Source organism: Nannospalax galili, unplaced genomic scaffold (assembly GCF_000622305.1).
Source record: "Nannospalax galili isolate Female #2095 unplaced genomic scaffold, S.galili_v1.0 scaffold443, whole genome shotgun sequence".
NCBI classification, from domain to species: Eukaryota; Metazoa; Chordata; class Mammalia; order Rodentia; family Spalacidae; genus Nannospalax; species Nannospalax galili.
In genome coordinates, this window is record NW_008352479.1 from 1,829,841 (window position 1) to 1,850,097 (window position 20,257).

Consider the following 20,257-nt stretch of genomic DNA (forward strand, 5'->3'; position numbering starts at 1 on the left):
CCTATTATAGGTGAGGAGGAAAGCAAAATCTTCCATGAGACACATAGCTTGAAAGAATACATGTCCTGGGCTAGAGACATGGATCAGCAGTTAAGAGCACTGGCTGCTCTTGCAGAGGACCTGGTTTGGTTTACGCTCTGTCCTTCTTCTGACCCTGCTATTCCAAGGCTGGGATTCTTCACTCTTAATTTATTATTATTATTATTATTATTACTATTATTATTATTTTATTAGTGTGTGTGTGTGTGTGTGTGTGCAAGCACATGTGCTAGGGCATGCATCTGGAGGTGGTCAGAGGACAACTTTGAGTCCGTTCTCTCCTTCCACCTTTACGTGGGTTCTGGGGATTGAACTCAGGTAGCCAGGTATTTATGGCAGGTGTTTTCCCTATTGAGCCATCTCATTGGCCCAAGGCCGGGATTCTTAGGGAGCGTCACGGTACACCTGTTTCCTGCTATGGTGGGCTGAGGTTCTCCTCATTCTAAATACACTCTGTCAAGCCAATGCTATCTTCCAGAAATTTCTCAAATTGGACTTCTATTATTGGCATTTTCCTGTTTGCAGTGACATTGTACATTGACATAGTACATTGTACTAATTTTTATACTTACTTTAATGAGTTCAACGGAATTTTGGGAGGCAAGAAAGGTCAGTATGAAACCTTTCATCATCAAGATAGAAAGTTACAATTCATTTAGTAGTGCTTATCTCTATATATGTAAATATAGACGTGCATACCAATATGGTTTGTGTGTCTGACTAGAAACTAGTAAAACCGAAATGTTAACGGTGTTAATTTGTGGGCCATAAAGATGACTTTCTCCCCCTCTTCCTCCTCCCCCTTCCCCCTCCCCTTGTCCTCCTCCTCCCTCTTCTGCTCTTCCTCCTCTCCTCCTCCCCTCACCCTCCTCCCTTCTTGCTCCCATCCCCCTCTTCCTCCCCCTTCCTCCTCCTCTTCTCTTCCTCTTCTCCTTCCTCATCCTCCTTCCCCTTCCCCTTCCTCCTCTTCTTCCTCCCTCATTCCTTCCTCCTTTCTTGAAGTGCTGGAGATGGAGCTGGGCCCTCAGCATGCCAGGCCAGCACAGAGACATGCCTAGCTTTCATCATCATCTTTTTACTCATAGGTTTCCTGCTATCTACATTCTTTTCCCTTTCTTTCTTTTTTTTTGATATTTTAACGTGTTTAAAAAAAAAAAAAAAAAAACAGATTCATGGGAGGCCTGGTGGCGCACGCCTTTAATCCCAGCACTTGGGAGGCAGAGGCAGACGGACCTCTGTGAGATCCAGGCTAGCCAGATCTACATAGTGAGTTCCAGGTCAGCTGGGGCTACAGAGACACCCTGTCTCAAAAATCAAAACTAAAAATTCCCCCCAATTCACATATAATATTAAAACCTACTGTTGTAAAGTGTTCCACTCAGTGCTTTTCAGACCAGTTACCAAGTTTCACAACTATCACCACTTCCAGAAAGCACTTGGTCATCTCACACAGAAACCTCGGACTGTACTGTCTCCTTTCTGCGTCTGCTGGCAATACCAACTTCTCTGTGTCCTTGTGGAGTCTGTAGGTCATCAGTCTCTCTATACGATATCTATTCTGGAGCTCAAATGTACATAAAATCATAGTATGTGGTCTTCTGTCTTCTGTGTTTGACTTTCTTCATTTTAAATATCAGAAGAGAGCTCTGGTTCCTGGTTCCTTGTCGCCTCTGACCCCTGCCTGGGAGCTGCACATGAGGATGTGACTGAAAACTGAGAGGAGGTGCCGGGCACCCCAAGGTCATGTCAGCTGGACTAGGTGGCTCATCCCCCCATGCTTCACCCCAGTTTCTGTCATAAGTCCTTCAAAAAGCCCCAGATTAACAGTGTTACCCTATTTCCTCAGATCCTTCCTGCCATACAGCAGCTCTTCTCTCTCTCTTTCTCTCTTTCTCACTCTCTCTCTCCATCCCTCCATCCCTCCTTCCCCCCTCCTCCCCTGTGCTCCCATATAGGAAGTTATAATAAACTTTGTTAAAAATCTCACCCTTTGTGGTTACGAATGTCATTCCTTGAATCTGTGAGACAAGGACCCGGAGGCCACTGGCTCAGAGAAGCTTTGTGGCTTTGAGTTTTCTGGGGACCCTCATCCCACCAAGCTAAGCTCACCAAGAGCTGAGGGAGGCTCTTTCACTCCCATTTCACTTTGAAATGTGACCAGGGAAGGACGGAGATCTAACCTTGATCTCTGCAGCAACAAAGGGTAGTCTTGTTTGCATTTGACTTTTATGGCTTACGGGTTGCCTCCGTGGGTTCTGTCACATGTCATGACTTCATTTCTTTGGATGACTGACTAATGTTCTAGTATCTGGCTATACCACATTCTACATACCCATTCACCAGCTGAGGAACATTTGTGTTGCTTCTACTTTTTGCTGCTTTGAACTCGGCAAATGAAACATGTATGTCTTATGTACTAAAAGACACTTCTTTAAAAATTATTTAAAATGTATTTTCAAAACACTGCATAGGTCAGAATTTTCATTAATTTAGACTGGTATTACTCCTGTACCTCTAAAGTACTGTGGCATCACTACATTCTTCAAACCTGTCTAATATCTTCAAATACCTAGACAGAATGAATTATGAAGGAACAAGTCCACATCTGTGCATTAACTAGTGGTCAATAGTAAATCTGATTTTCTCTTCAACATGCTGACATTTGTTAACAATTTCTATGGTAGGACAGGAGGCCTTTCTTTTAAGAACACTACCTTAGAAAATGTTTCATTCTGTTACACAGGCCATTCAGAAAACAATACTTCTACATTGGATTAAAACCTTGCAGGCTCTGAAGAGGGGAAAAAATTCCATTTTGCCACCAACTCATGGAGTGCACCCTTAGAAGGGGTTATTTCCATCAGGGAAAGGCAAAGTGTACCGTGCTGTTACAGAGCCCAGCGAGGTAATGACTTCCAGGTTGCTAGGCAACGCTGAGCCGTAAAAGCCCCAGGATCTGTGATCTCAAGAGACACTCAAATTTCATTAGAACCCGCTCATACCCATTACACAAAAGGCCTGTACAGAGTTTATAAACAGGCTTAGGTTCCTGACATAATAATGATTTTTTAAAAAGTGGCATCAAAACTTTTGTGGTACTTAAAATCAAACATTTTGGAGACCCGACTAATGAAATCTATAATGTTTCTAGAACTGTTTCATAGAAAGGCAGCAAGTATCCTTGGTTTAGAGTATGTAAAAGTATTTAGTGTCCTGAAAAAAATGATACTGCATAGAACTTCGAGGCTTTCTTTGAAGCAGGGATAAATACGCTCAGTGAATAAATTAGAGAGGCACGGATGATTGGAAATGAGAGCGCCCGTCATTGTTCGCTCTGCGGAGGGTTTGGTAGCAGCTTTTGACTGAAACAGGGGGTCTCGAGGCTGTGGGAAGTTATCTCAGGAGCACATCCCAACAAGCCTTCAGAATGACCCTAGGAAACAGGGATCCTTCCAAGAGGAAGCTGCGCCTGCCTGCCAACTGCCTCAGATGCCACTAATAGTCCTTCTGTGTTTCACCCAGCTCCTTAAACTGTGGGTCATGATGTAACTGAGGGTGAGGGTCAAGACAAATTTGGCAACAGTGAAAGGTTTCTGAACCCAGGATGGATGACCAAACGTCAATTCAAAGTCCAATGCACCAGGAATCTGCGGTATTTCCTGCAGTGCTCACCTGTGTTTTATTACCCAACTTCACTTCTCTGTCACATCACACAAAATTATTAGTGTCATATCACACAACATCATCATTTGTTGTATCACACGACATCATTTGTGTTGCATCACAAACTGTCACTGCAGCCTTGGTTCTGAATACATGGCACGCACACTAATTTTTGTTTAATTTTATTTTTATTTTATGTGTATAAGTATATTGCCTGCATGTAAGTAAGTGAACCCATGTTGTGCAATGCCTGGGGAAGCCATGAGAGGGCATCAGATCCCCTGGAACTAAAGTTATGAGTGGTTGTTAGCCACCATGTGGGTGCTGGAAACTGAACCTGGGTCCTCTAGAGGAGCAGCCAGTGCTCTTAACCACTGAGCCACCTCTCCAGCCCAGCACATGTACTGTACACACTGTTACACCACAGAGTACCAAGTGTTGCCTGAAACTGAGTTCCAATCTGAAGCTACTGTGTGCTGTTAACAAAGTGTCTTTACTGAACACACAGTTTTCTGCTCTTACAGAAACAGAATGGTTCAATTACCGAGAACAAAGACAGTGTTTTCCCATTGGCGTTCCTAGCCAGTGAGGGATCAAATCAGTCCATCTTTGGATTGTATTATGTTACAATGTTTGATTCTTAAAATTGCTGTTTAAGCTGTGTAATGAATTTTGGTTTTGGGTTGGGACAGAATTTCCAACAATTTCTGAAATGAGTCTAAACACATTTCTGCCATCTTGCACTGTGTATATATGCAAACCAGCAGCTGCAGATTGCAATGATAAAATTAAAGTATTCATCGGGTCTGGTAAATGTTAAAAACATTCTTCTGTAGTATCTGTTCTGCCAAGATTTAATTCTTCATGGCTCAGCATTTAAGAGAACTGGTTGGTCCTTCAGAGGACCCAGATTCAGTTCCCAGTACCCACATGGTGGCTAACACCTGTCCTCAACTGCAGTTCAAGGGGATCTGAATTTGATGCCCTTTTCGGTTCTCCATGGGCATTGCATGCACAGGTGCACTTACATACATGAAGGCAAAACACTCATACAGATAAAATTAAAAATAAACCTTAAAAAATCTAAATATTCATACAACAATAAAGAAGTACATCATCTTATTGGTGTGCAAATTTACAGTTGTCTTTAACAAATCTTTAATAAAGGTGAACTTACATGTTTACTAAAGAATTGTCTTAAAATAATTTCTTTGCAATTTATTAGCACTGTTTGATTTGAATACCTATTTTATATATCTATACATTCAGAGCCACATAGAAATTTAAGTGTAAAGGGATCACATGTGGGTAGCGTTTAAGACATGTTCTATAGTGTATATGTGGACCCCACTACCGTCATCTCCCACAAGTTCTAGCAAAAGAGCAACAGGAGGAGGAGGGCTGGGGAGATGGCTGAGGGTAAAGTGCTTGCTGTTCAGGCACGAGGACATGAGTTCACATTCCCAGCACCTATGTAAAAAGCCAGGTTCAGCCACCAGAACCTGTAATCATGGCATTGGGGGGGGGGCAGAGACAGTAAATTCACCAGCAGATCACCAGCAGTCCGTCTCTTCTACCTACCTCAGAACATCATGTCCTCCTTTGAGAATTAAACAAAAATTCTAGACAAAATAGCTCCTTTCTTTTCTCTGTTGAAAAGATACAGCAAAATCACTCAGGGAGTCTCCAAGTTCACAAGCAGACTCTATGACAATCATGGGCAGCAGAGAGAGCCTAGCCAAGTGTAACTACAAACATGCGTACATGGATTCCAGGAAGGGGCTCTGTGGGAGACTCTCTAAAGCCTTCATTCAAGGAGAGCTGCAGGAAAGCCTTCAAGATTCTACAAACATTCACATTTTGCTTTTCACTGACATGGGTAAATCATGTTTCTCCTAAAAATATCTGAAGATTCACACCAACCTTATCATTTTTGTCCTTTAAGAAATAAGTAAAAAAAAACAGAACGTTATAATCTGGGACACTTAAGGTAGGAGGGCAGAGGGACCTTGTTTTATCTTGTTATACCTTCAAGAGCATTACTTTAGTTTTGTGATAGAAATTATGTCCTTTCTGAGCCTGAATTCTGCAACTCAACCTGGTCCTAAAATAGAAAAAATAAGAATACAGTTGCAGAATCCTTAGTGTCTTGGCCTGGTCTCTTAAGTCTGGAGGGTGCCTAACCTTTTGAAATTACATGAGGTTGTCATCTACAAACGTGTTTGACCACATTCACAGCTCTCCTGGGATTCAGGGGGCCGGCAGGTCATAGGCTAGACATAGCTACAAGGGAAATGTATAGGGGAAAATGCTCTGTGACACTCACATTCACAAACAAACATGACCGTACGCCTGTGATAGAAGCTCACAGGAGACCTATGTGAGAATCTGGAAGGGAAATGACAGGCCAGCACATGGCACAGGGTGGAGACTACAAGGAATGGATGCCTCAGAAACATCTGAACCCTCATCACCCTCAGTCACCCCACACCATGCTCTGCCACCTCTGCTGCCCCAGGCATATGGGCCTAAGATGACAGAGAGTCAGCAACGTCAGCTCCTAGCAAACACTCTTCTGTGGCTCCCACCTGTTCTCACAGTGTAGTCAGTAGGCCGTGTTTAAACCAGGTTTGGGCCCTGGCCAGGTCTGCGGTGCTCTGAGTGTTTTGAGTGTTGAAGTGAGTTGGCTTCAACTAACAGACAAGCAGTTCAATCTACAGTCATTCTCCTGGGAGAACTTCCAGCGAGGGCAACTTTAAGGGTAAGTCAACTTGGAAGCACTTGAAGGGTTCCCATCACCATTTGAAAGCAAAAGCATGAAGTATAATCACACAAGTCCCCATTCCTGGTAAATTACAACAGATAATTAGATCATTAGGTTTCCTCGACATTCTTTGAATGTGTTAAATATAGACAGAGTGAGGAAGGGCACCTTGGGGGAAATGATCTCAACTCCATTGGCAAAAATTAATCAGCCTATTTCTTTGTTAGTGAAAATGATGGTTCAGAAAGATCAGTACCAAGATTAGGAATCTAAACAGGGACCCAGGGTCCCTGTTCTGATCACAGGGAGGGGTCTGCCACAGATCCCCCAGATGACAGGCAACCACAGTCTTCCAGTCCTCACATGCACATTGCATGGCCTTATAAATTATGGGACATGTGTATTTCGGGGTCACCTTTTCTGAAACTACCCAGACTTCTCATCCCTACAGGGCACCCCTGCATCAGGACTTTAAAAGGCAGGGAGCTCTGTCTTCCCATGTGGTCCTGGCAAGCATGTGCACCCAACAACAGTGTTCTGGGTAGATGCTGAGGAGTACACCTGCCCTTTAGCAGTAGCTTCTTCTTTTTTTAAAAAAATCATTATTATTATTTTGTGTGTGTGTGTGTGTGTGTGTGTGTGTGTGTGTGTATGAGTGTGTATTACCTGCATGTATGTAAGTACACCTGATCGGATTCCCATGGAACTGGAGTTATAGATGGTGCTGGGAACTGAACCTGGGTCCTCTGCAAGAGCAGCTAGTGCTCTTAACCACTGAGCCATCATCTCTCCAGTCCCTGTCCCCTTTGAAGTTTCTAATAACCAAGATGCATGTTTCAGATATCTTAATTCAATCACTGACATTGGCCCATTTCTCGGTGGGCCCTGACTGTTCCGGTCCAGTGAGCTGAGTCAGAGAGGCAGGTCTGTACAAAGCACAGGAGACCCTTTCCAGCATTCCTGTACCACTTCATTCCTGTTTTCTATCTGTGTGCCTATCCAGTCTCACCATGGCTGGAAACTGGGCTGGGACACAGTGGGAAAGTGGGGAGCATCAGACTGCAGGGCAGGGGAGTTGGGCTGGCTAGTCCTTCTCAGGGTAACCTGTATCAGTTTAAGCAGAGCTAGGCTTCAAAACAGGCAAGCTTGAGGCACAACTGAACTGACCAGGGTCCTCAGAATCTCTGATTACTATGTGGTTTATAGGTGGACCCCAACATTGCCTCAAGGGAAATTCAGAAAGCGTCCAAAAGATCCAAAGCACCCACACGGGGGGGGGGGGCAGCTGTGTGTGCAACAGGCATTTCTGAGCACTGTGCTAGAGCCCTCAAGGGGTCAGAGCGGCTGATGGGCGTCCTCCAGAAGCCAGACTGCTAGACCTAATAGGGTGCTTTCCCCTGTTAAATCAAGTCATTCCAATTTCAGTCTTTAACATTTTTGCAACTTGCTTCCAGAAAAACAAAAACAAAACAAAACAAACTAAAAACCAGAACGTTTTCACAGTTCCTCGAGGAAATGGTAGATTGCAGGGGTAGGGTATGGGAAAGGTAGAAGTTTAGTCTGGACTACCACATGAGAGCCGAAGAAAGCATAGTAAAAAAAGAAAAAGAAAAACACGAGGAAGAAAGAAAGAAAGAAAACCCCAATAAATTACCAGAAGGAATCCCTTGGGCAAATCTGGGGATCTATGGATTGCAACCCACAGAATGAGACAGGAATCTATGAATCAATCTTGACAACAAAGAATTAAGTAAAAGGAAAAGTAATCGAGGCAGAAAAGAAAAAAATAAGTGTCCATCATAAGATGAGATGAATCTACCATATACATGAAATATTATTCAGCCTTAAAAAGGAAATTATGACACATGCTGAAAACATGGGTGAAATTTTAAGATACCATGAAGCAACCCAGACACAGAAGAAGGAATATTGTGTGATTGCACCCTAATGATGTAGTCAAACTCAGAGACAGAAAACAAATTGCAGGGCTGGGGTGAGGACAGGGGCTTGGCAGGAGGGTGAAGAGTTCTGAAGTAGACAGTGGCGACTGCACAATATGTGTGACAAACACAAATGACTGGACTCTGAACCGGTTAAAAAAGATAAAAGCCCACAAGGATCAGTGATGCAGAATTTACTTCATTTTCACACATGTAGGTAAAACTCACTGGGACTCAACTTTTCTTCCACAAACATATCTACCTAGGCCTCTGCAGAGATCAGACAGACACCTGGCCCTCTGTGGGGTCAGACAGATACTAAACAGAAAATCCTAGATGGTGGGATCTTGTTATTGTGACCAAGTTGGGGTCTAATTTGCTTTCTGTGTGATTAATCTGTGTTTTAAAAATGTGATTTATTTCCTGTGACAGGTCCATAATCTCTTATCTATGAGTCTGAATTCTAGAAGGCTCTGGAAATTAAAAACAAAATTTTATAAGTTAATGTAATTAACGTTAATTGATCTATACAATTAAAATAGTGAAATGTATGTATTCAGAACATTTGTTTTCAGACCCTGACTTGAACTTCCCTCAAGGGCTCATGGCCAGCACAGGGTCATCTCTGTTATTCTACTTAGAATGAATCCATGTGAAGATTGCTGCAAAAATATTACTGTGCCTGGCAAAGGCATTTGTCTGAGCGCTTCCTGTGGGTATAGTAGACTGTATTTCATGAGCACTATGTCTATGCCAACAAGACCTGAGCACGCAGGAGTTCAAACAAATCTGGCCCTGGAATTTTTGAGGAAGGGGTTATGCCTTTCTACAAATTTTACCATATCAGATGTTAGTCCAGTCTCTCACAATCTCTTACCATTTACAACAAATCAGAAGTTCCACCACGGCCACTTACCAGCCTGTTAGCAAACTCTCAGCATATGGCCTCCTCCACCACACCTTTGCTTCCTGCATTTTCAATGACTCATGCTCAACTGTGGCCCAAAAATACTAAAAGGAAAAATCTCAAAACAAACAATTCAGAGGTAGTAAATTACAGAGCTACCCAGTATGTGGCTCCCTCACTTATCTAGTGTGTACATGTGGTATATGCTACCCACCCGTGATCATCCCATCAGCACTGGGGGCTTGTGCTTCACCCTTGTTGTACTTCATTGCATCCTGACAACAGTGGTGCTGCCAATTCAGAGATGCCAACACAAGCCACACGGGAAGTTGGGCATGGTGGCATGCACCTGTGATCTCAGCACTTGGGAAGATGAGGCAGGAGGATTATGAGTTTGAGGCCAGCCTGAGGTACACAGGAAGACCAAATCTCCAAAAAAACGTTTTAAAGTCACAAAGTAACACTTCATGTCAACAACAGTGAGTACCATACAGTAAGACACCTCGGGAGAAAGTGAGTCCCAGAGCTGGCACTACTACGTCCTGCCAGAGCCTCTCCACCCAACAGCTGCTGTTCATCCTTACTGCACCTAACTTAGAAACTGAACTGTAACACAGGTTCAAGCCCACCCAGGTTTTCTGGTGCCTAAGTTTACTGGAACATACTTCGATGGCTAAGACAGACTACTGTTCTGGCCTTGGATGGTGTTGCCTTAAATAGCATCTTTGAAAATGCTAAACTTTATTATTGTTATTGTGTGTGCTCATAATGCATGTATACGTGTATGATGTGTGTGCATGATGTGTGTATATGTATGTGCATGTATATGATCCATGTGCATGCATGCAATAAGTATGTGCATGTTTGTGTATGCACATGCATGATGAATGTGTGCATGATGTGTGTGCATGTGTGTATATGTGTGCACATGGCATGTATGCATGTATGTGTGCATGTGCACAAGCCTGGTGTGTGTGTGTGTGTGTGTGTGTGTGTGCAGGTGTCCACATGGTAGACAGAGAACAACTTTTGGGAATTGGTTCTTTCCTTCCACTGGGTTCTGGGGATGAAACTCAAGTCATCAGGCCTGTGTGGCAAGCTCAGAGATCACTGAGCTATCTCTAGCCCAGCATCCTGGTTAAAGATGTGCTTTATCTCCACTGTAGAGTTGAAGGTCTGTGAGGCATGCTCATTGCCAAAGGAGAGATTCTGTAGGGTCATCAAGATGTTAATGGACTAAGCTGAGACCTGTGTGTTGGATCATCAGAGAGATCAAGAGAAGGTGAGAAGTCTTCAACAGCCTTACTGTGTGACCAGCCCTCACCCTTGCCCACTGTCCTCCCAGCTCTATGCTGATACTGGGAGATGAGTCTTTGGGAATGGTGAGCTGACAGGGGACACAGCTGTGCAAGAGCACAGCATGGCTTTGTCACCTGCCATGTAGATTCAGCCAGGCCACCTGTTACCACCATCTACTTACTAATTTAGCAAAAGTGTCACTCTGGTATAACTGTCTGCAGCTCCCAGTTATCCACTTGCCAAAGGCCCCTGAGATGACAGAACCTAGAAGTGGGCACAGATGTGAGGCAGGACCTCTGTCCTTTATGAACCCCAATGGCAACTACCACCAAAATCTTCTCTGCCTTCCACGGCAGCAGAGTAAGGTGCACCAAGAAAACAATTCTGTCTTTGAAAGCACTTTCAAAGACATCAGCTATATGTAATTAAAAAAAATAATAAGTTAAAACTAAAACAAATTAGACACAAGGGAACATTTTCCCTAAGCAGAGAATGCTGGGCAATAAAATTTCCATTTTGTAATCAAGAAATTAAAAGGTAATGGCACCACATTTAAATCAAGTGATCAGAATCAACACACAGGAAGTGTAGACATCCATTCTGAGCCTCTGGGTATGGAAGTTATCAGTTGGGACAGTTGACAGAGTGGAATATGGATGACAGAAGTAAAAAACTGAACCAATGTTAAATTCCCTAATTATGATCACTGAGGTTAGAGAAGAGCCTTTGTGCTTAAATGTGTGTGTGTGTGTGTGTGTGTGTGTGTGTACTAAAGAGTGTATAGGCACGGTGTCTCTTACATGTCTCAAACCATCCAGAAAGAACAAATGTGCATACAGACTACAGTCAATACCGACAGCAGTGACAGCAGCAAAGCCGCCTGAGAGCAAGTGCCACGCATGCAGCTCTTCTGGAAATCTGAAGTGACGTCCAGAAGGGACTCCCTTGCCCAGGATGGGCACTGTGGAAGGTGCCCAAGGCCCCCAGTATCCTGTGGACTCATCACTGCAGAAGGGGCCCTCAGCCCTGGCATCCTGCAGACTCACCATCCTCCTGAGAATTCTCAGTAGAAGTTTTTGTTCCTTTGGGTCCTCCTTGGTTGCCAGGAGACCAGCAAAGATTTCCAGGTTTTCGGGAGACAGGCTATCTGGGTCTTCCCCTCCGTACAGCTGGACCAGGATGGACAGGCACTTGCATGAGACCTCAGAGATCTCATGGTCCTCACTGGGAATCTGGAAATGAACGAACAGGGCTGTTTAAGTCCTAGTGCATGTGATGTGGTGTTGCTCAACAAGTCCAGTCCAGATCAGGTTATGTTGGGAGCACAGACCTGAGGAGGAAGCTGGACTAAACATTCTATTGACTGCAACTTAAAAATTATTTATTTATGTTTGTTTTTATTTTGTGTATGAGTGTTTTGACTCCATGTATTTAAGTGCACCTGTGTGTGTGCAATGCCTATGGAGGCCAGCAGACGGTGTCAAGTCCCTTGGAACTGGAGTCATGACCTGTTGTTAACTACCATGTGGGTGCTGGGAATGGCACCTGGGTCCTCCGGAGGAGCAGCCAATGCTCTTAACCTCTGAGCTGTCTCTCCAGCTTCTTGATTGCAGCTTTTTAAAAGCTATACTGTGCCTCAAACAAGGCTAATCAGACAAAGTCAGGAGATCTGTGCTCTTCTTTACAATCTGCAGAAAAGTGTGGCCTACAGCTAGAAGGCATCAGGACCCAACTTATGCATGTGTTCTTATCTATTTATGGGGGGTGGGGTCAATGGGCACAAAACGTTTTGAGTTTTCAGATACTCCTCCCCTCCCACTCTCTGTTTTCTTTCTTTCTTGAGACAGGGTCCCACTATGTAGCCCTGGTTGGCCTTACCCTCCCAAGTGCTGGGATTACAGTTGTGTCCCAACATATCTCTTTAGATTCTTAATTACCATTAACCTGCTGGGAAATCTCCATTTTATAAAGGGCATTAAAGTTTACTACTAAGGTATTTTTTAAAAAACTACTATAAACCTATTATTTTCCCTAATTCTCCATAGCAAGTTCTTTATCAATATATAGAAAAGCTACTTACTTTTGTGTGGTGATTTTGTAACCTGCTACTTTGCTGATAATTTACTTCTTTGTATTACCAAGAAATATTCCACAGGTACCACTGTTATGCACCTGTTAAAGAAAACCTGAGTTGCTTCTGATTTGAAGATATCCCATGTAGAACCAGTGTGAATATTTGTACAGGTTTAAAAAAACTAAGCATTGGTGTTCATTCATCTGGGATGAATGCCCAGCAACACAGCTGCCAGCAACCCAGGGAAGCTAGGATGGCCGCCAGGTTGTGTGGGGGTCTTAGGCTTGGCTTTTAAAGAAACTATCCCAATCAGTCTCTACAGTAACAGTGTCATATGTAACTACTGTGCACCCCTAGCTGGATGTGTGAGGGCTAGCCTTCATGGATACACACCAGCATTTGGTATCAGCGGTGTTTATTTTAGCTCTTCTCATAGGCAGGTGGCAGCCTCTTGTAGTACTTCTAATTTGCATTTCACTAATGACAACTGTCAGTGAGCATCTTTGCATGTATCCATTCTGTGCCCTTTAGTAACTAGATATTTGTTGGTATTTCAAAGTTCTTTAATTATTATAGGTACAACGCTCCCCTTTCTTCAGCTCTGTGGTTTTTGTAAGTATGTCTTTTTCCCAGTCTGGGAATTTGCCTTTCTCATCAACTATACTAAGTCTCTAGCAGAAGATGCAAAACAATTTTGAGGAAATCCAATTAATTGACTTTATACTCTGAAGGACTGGACTTTGGTGTCAAGTCAAAAAATTCCTTCTCAAATCTTCAGGCCTGAAGATCCTGTCCTATATTTTTTCTAAAGCTCGTATAGCTTTATAGTTTACATTTAACTTCACCTAATTGGAGTTAATTTTCACATAGACTTGAGGCTTGGGAAGAGGATTTTGTTTCCTGTGAGATTTTCTCTTTTGTTTTGGACGCTGAACATCTAGTTGTTCAGCACCATTCCTTAAGATGCATTTATTAAAAGTCAGCTGGGTGGGGGGAGGCTGGACAGATGGCTCAGAGGATAAGAGCACTTGCTGCTCTTGCAGAAGACCTGAGTTTAGCTCCCAGCACCTACATTGGGCAGCTCACAACCACCCGTAACTCCAGCTCCAGGGGAGTCAATGCCCCTGGCTTCCACAGGCACTGCCCCCACATACACAAAATTAAAAAAAATTATTTTATTTATTATTTTTATTTTATGTGCATGAGTGTATTGCCCACATGTATGTAAGTATACCCATGTTGTGAAATGCCTTCAGTGGTCAGAAAAGGGTGTCGGATCCCCTGGAACTGGAGTTACAAATGGTCGTTCGACACCATGTGGGTGCTGGGAACTGAACCCAGGTCCTCTGTAAGAGCAGTCAGTGCTCTTAAACCACTGAGCCATCTCTCTAGCCCCAACATACATATAATTTAAAATAATAACAAATCTTTAAGAACTGAGCAGGGTTTGTTTCCACTGCCAGTGGCACACTGTCTTCCTACTACTAAGCTTTAACATATGTGGAGTTTTCCCCCCTCCTCCCGCAGGTTTCTTCTTTTTCAAATACTATTTTAGCTGTTTTAGGGCCTTTGCTTTTCTTTTTAAATTTCTGAACAAGCCTGACTCTCTATAAATAATCCTACTGGACTTGCATTGGAACTGCATTAACCCTGTGTGTATCACTGTGGTCAGAATCAACATTTCAATGCACTGAGACTCCTACCCAGGAGCAACTGTCTGTCTGTTTACGCCACCTTTGATTTCCTTCCCTGGAGATTTGCAGTGTTCACAGTGCATGTCCTAATCAGGTGCTGAGGTATACTTCATGTTCTCAGCTTCTGGTTAGCATACAGAAACATGATCGAGCTTGAAGATTTATCAGATATAGCTAGGACAAAAGTTACACATACATGATTTGCACATTTTGATGCATTTGAATATTTTCTCTTTATTGTTTTTTTTGTTTTTTGGTCTTTTTGAGACAGGGTCTCGCTAGGACAAAAGTTACACATACATGATTTGCACATTTTGATGCATTTGAATGTTTTCTCTTTATTGTTTTTTTTGTTTTTTGGTCTTTTTGAGACAGGGTCTCCCTGTAGCCCCACCTGGCCTGGAACTCACTATGTAGACCAGGGATCTACCTGCCTCTGCCTCCCAAGTGCTGGGATTTATTTACTTTTTAAAAAATATTTTATTTGTTATTTTTATTTTTTTTATGCGTGTGTATTGCCTGCATGTAGGTAAGTGCACCTGTGTCATGCAATGGCATGGAGGACAGAAGCTGTCAGATCCCCTGGAATGGAGTTACAGGCAGCTGTTAGCTGACATGTGGGTGCTGGGATTCGAACCCAGGTCTTCTGCAAGAACAGTCAGTGTTCTTAACCGCTGAGCCATCTCTCCAGCCCCAAAGCTGGTATTTAAAGGTGTGTACTACCACATCTGGCTTATTGCTGTTGTATCTTGCAGTCTTGATGAAATAACTTTATTCTAGGAGTATTTTCACAGGTCCTGTAGACATTTCCACACAGACAATCATATCACCTCCACGCACGTATAGTTTTATTTTAGTTTACTTCTTCCTTTCCTAAGAGAATACCTTTCCTTCTTTTCTCTCCCAGTGCACTAGTTAGAATTTCTAGCATTGTATCAACCATGAATGGCAGCAGCAATACCTGGACTTTGCTCCTATCAGGGGAAAGGACTGAGTCCCTCACTACTAAATATTACATTGGCTGTACATTTTTGTAGATGTATTTTATAAAGTTGAGGTGGTTTTCCATCCAATCCTCTTGTGATGAGAAAAAAATATATATATATACATGCATGTATTGCCTGCATGCCTGTGTTGTGCAATGCCTATGGAAGACAGAAGAGGCTGTCAAAGCCCCTGGAATTGGAGTTATAGACAGTTGTTAGCTGCCATGTGGGTGCTGGGATTTGAACCTGGGTCTTCTGCAAGAACAGTCAGTGTTCTTAACCACTGAGCTATCTCTCCAGCCCCTGTGATGAGAATTTTTATCAGAAATGAGTGCTGGATTTTGTCAATTACCTTTTCTGTATTGACTGTATTGATTGATTATATCCCACTTTCTATAACACCGCTTACATGACAGGCTACTTTAACTGATGTTTGCTGAGCAAGCCTTGAGCATCTGGAAGTTCTGTGCTGCATGTCCTGTCCATGTTTCTACACATTGCTGTGTTCCATCTACTAAGATCTTGCTGAGGATTCTGGAATCTAAGTTCATAAGAGATCCTGCTCTCTAGTGTTTTGTTGTGTTGAATGGTGGTGGTGGTGTGTGTGTGTGTGTGTGTGTGTGTGTGTGTGTGTGTGTGTGTGTGCGTGTGTGCGTGTCCTTGTTCTGGTGTTTTTCTTTTGGTTAGAATTTCTGGTAGTTCTTTGCCTGAGCTTAGTACCGAGGTTATACCACCCTCAGAAGATGGACTGGGAAATACTCTACTCTTTTTTCATTTTTGCAAGAAATTATATAAAATTGTCCTATCTTCTTCAAATGTTTGGTACAATATTCTAGTGAAATTATCTAGGCTTGGAGATTGTTTCTTAGGAGCTTTTAGATTAGAAGTTCAATTTCTTTAATGATTATAGAACGATTCAAGTGTGTTCCTCTTGGTTGCATTTTTGTAGTTATAAAAGAACTGATTAATTTCTTTATGAGCATAAAGTTGTTCAGAGAAGCCCCATATGGCCTTTTCAAATGGCAATGCGTGCATCAGCGTCTCCCACTCCATTCCTTTTTCCAGTGATTCCTATTTTTCTCTAACTTTGTCAGTTTGCTGTAAATTTTCAATTGTTTTCAGTTAACTTTCTATTCTATTGATTTTCTGCATTAATTACCCTGCTTTTTATTTAATTGGTTTCTACTTTTAGTTTCGTAATTTCCTTTTATTTGCCTTGCATTACTTTTCTATTATTACTTACTTTATTTCTAAGATAACACACAAATACTAGGTTTCATTATGGCATGTCACAGCACAAGTGTTCCATTATTCTGTTTTTCTGTTTCTCTTCTACCTTAAGATTCCTTTCCTCCCATAGTCCTCTTTCTAGTTTCACCTCACAGACACACAGATACACACACAAAGAAACACAGACACAGACACACACATACACACACACACACACACACACATAGATGCACACAAACACACACATGATGGAGGATGAGGGAGAACATGCAAGACTTGCCTTTTTCTAAAAAAAATGTTTAAATATTATTTTATGTGTGTGAGTGTTTGGCCTGCATGTATGTAAGTGCACTGATGCATACAATGACTTCATAGGCCAGAAGAGGGCATCGGATCCCCTGGAAGTGGAGTTATGGATGGTTGTTAGCTAGCATGTGGCTACTGGGAATCAAACTCAGGTTCTCTGCAAGAGTGGCCAGTGCTCTTAACTGCTGAGCTACCTCTCCAGCTCAGGATTTGTCTTTCAGAGTCTGGCTTACTTTACATAACATAATGATACCCAGGTTCCATCTGTTATCCTGCAAATGTCATGATTTGATCTTCACGTTTGAATAAACTTCCACTGCACACATGTAACACACGTTCCTCATATATTCATCCACTGGCAGACACACTGGTTCTGTTTCCTGGCTCTTGTGATAATGAAGCATTTATAAACAAGGATGTGCAGGTATCTGAGGTATGCTGGCAGAGTCCTTTGAATAAATTATACAAGACTGGCCCAGCCACCTCAGATGCGTTCTAGGTTTAGGATTCTGAGAAACTACAACACTGACTTCCATAGTGCTTGGACCATTTTGCTTTACTTTTGCTCTTCTTCTTGTACTTTCTCAAAGGAGATGCTTAAGTTATTAAAGACTTCTCTTTCCTTCTTTCCCTCCTTTCCTTTCTTCCTTCCCTCTCTCCTTCCTTCCTCCCTCTTTTCCTTTCCATTTCTTCCCTTTCCTCCCTCCTTCCCTCCCTCCCCCTTCCGTCCATCCCTCCCTTCTTCCTTCTCCTGTTTATTTCTATTTGCTTTTCAGTACTGGGGACTGAACCACTGAGTGCTTGTTCTGAGCCCTGTTTGTTTCTTTGAGGAAGGTCTTACTGGATAAGCCAGGTGGGCCTCAAGGTCATGATCCTCTTATCTCGACCTCCTGAATGGCAGGATTACAGAACTGTGCCACTTGCCTGGCTAGGCTTTTCCTCTTATCTAATTTAAACTTTTGGTATAAATTTTTCTGTAAATGCTGCTTTTGGCTATAGCTTACATATTTTGATATGTTTCCATTAATTTAGTTCTGTGCATTAAAAATTTCCTTTGTGAACTCATCTTTGACCCAATAATTATTTAGAAGTGTGTTTGTTTTTTAGGTATGGAAAATTTTTCCTACTGTCTCTTTTTTCTTTATTTGTTTTATTTTTTGAGACAGGGTCTCTGGGTAGCCCCAGCCGGCCTGGAACTTACTATGTAGACCAGGCTGGCCTTGATCTCACAGAGATCCGCTTGCCTCTGCTGGGATTAAAGGCGTGTGCCACCACACCTGGCCCCTACCATCCTTTTCTTATTGACTTATAGCTTGGTTCCATTGTTGTCAGCAAAATAACTTTCCTTGAGAAAGGATTTCATCAAAGACACACTCCATCAAGGTGGGGAAGTCAAGGCAGCAGGAGCTAGATGCAGCTGGTCATAGCTATCCAGTCAGGAAGGAGGGAGCAATGAATGCTGCTCCTGCTCAGGTCCCTTTCTCTATCAAGTTCAGGATCACAGCCAGGGAATAGTGCCACCCACAACGGGCGAGTTTTCCCAACTCTATTAATAAAATCAAGACAACTGCTCAAAGGCATTCCCAAAGGTCCATCTCCCAGATGATTCTAGATTCTGTGAAGCAGACAATTAACACTAAACACTTGTGCAGGTTAGAGTTAGTTGTCAACCTGACAGACCTGGCAAGAAGGAATTTCCACTGGGAATTTCCTCTATAAATTGGTCTGTGGCCATGTCTGCGAGGCATTTTCTTGATTGTTGAGTGATGTGGGAGGGTCCAGCTCACTGTGGGTGATGCCACCCCTGGGCAGGTGGGCCTGGGTTGTATAGGAAAGCAGGACTGAGGAGCAAGCCAGTGAACAGTATCCTCCATGGTCTGTGATTCAGAACAGTATCCTCCATGGTCTGCTGATTCCAGGTGCCTGCCCTGCTTAAGCTCCTGCCTCAGCTTCTCAGTGATGGACTGTGATTGGGATGTGTAAGTCAAATAAACCCTGTGTTCCCCAAGTTGATTTTGGTCAGTCTTTTATCACAGCAATAGAAAGCTAACTAGGATGCCATCAGAATCTGGTTACTCTGTGTGGAAACTTCACCTTATTTTACCTTCATTGCTTTACTGTGTTCCTAACTTTATTTACAGACTTGATATTCAATTCAATTTGAACTTAAGACAAATAAGGAATTGCCATGCTTTAAGTGTGCCCATGTATTTTCTCTGTCCATCTAACTTCCTGGAAGTGCTCTTACTGGCCACCTCAAATGCTTTGTGGGAGAGATCAGATACAAGCATATACGCACGTACAATCTGAACATATGTCTAAGGAAACACACAGTTGAATTTCAGAACCATTTTAAAGTACTTCAAAATAATACTTGTAATGTGTTTATTTCTCTTTAATCAACTAACCCAACACAATGCATTTCAAAAAAATCTCTCTCACCAGGCATGGTGGCACACACCTTTAATCCCAGCACTCAGGAGGCAGAGGCAGGCGGGTCTCTGTGAGTTCAAGGCCAGCTTGGTCTACATAGTGAGTTGCAGGACACCTGGAGCTACAGGGAGACCCTGTCTCAAAAAGACCAAAAAAAATCTCTCTCATTGTGTACTCTATTTTAAAAATACTACCTACTGCTGTGCTTAGTCAAAAATTATATGGGGATATTTATTTTCAGAGAAGAGAATACAACAACAAAGAAAGAACAAAAAACAACGACTTAATGATGCAGCTCTTTCTGCCCCTTTGATGCTGTGGGAGGCACTTGGAGACAGAACCCCTCTGCACTGTCAGGATGCCTGGAATAAGATTCCATGAAAAGGGGCTGGAAAGATGGCTCAGCAGTTAAGAACATTAGCTGTTCTTGAAGTGGACCCACATGGTCGCTAACAACAATCTGTAACCCCATTTCCAAGGAATCTGATGCCCTCTTCTGGCCTCCACAGGCATTGCACACACAGTGCACTTACACACAGGCAGGCAAAACACACACATAAAATAAAAATAAGGGGCTGGAAAGAGCCCAGAAATTAAAAACACTGACTGTTCTTGCAGAAGACCGGGGTTCAAATCCCAGCACCCACATGGCAGCTAGTAGCTGTCTATAACTCCAGTTCCAGGGGATCTGACAGTCTCTTCTGTCCTCCACAGGCATTACATGACATGGGTGCACTTACCTACATGCAGGCAATACACGCATACACATAAAATAAAAATAATAAATAAAATTCTTTTTTTTTTTTTGGCCTTTTTGAGACAGGGTCTCCTTGTAGCCCCAGCTGTCCTGTAATTCACTATGTAAACCTGATTCTGCCTCCCGAGTGCTGGGATTAAAGGTGTGTGCCACCACACCCGGCTA

At 42.8% G+C, this 20,257-nt stretch overlaps 1 protein-coding gene across 1 annotated transcript in view; it reads right to left on the reverse strand.

Moving 5' to 3' along the window:
- Ulk4 (unc-51 like kinase 4) overlaps positions 1–20,257 on the reverse strand; it is a 480,002-nt gene that overhangs the window by 94,393 nt on the left and 365,352 nt on the right. Inside the window, exon 38 of the mRNA XM_008849437.3 lies at positions 11,659–11,844. Coding sequence (XP_008847659.1) covers positions 11,659–11,844 — 186 coding nt within the window. The remainder of the gene's footprint in view (positions 1–11,658; positions 11,845–20,257) is intronic.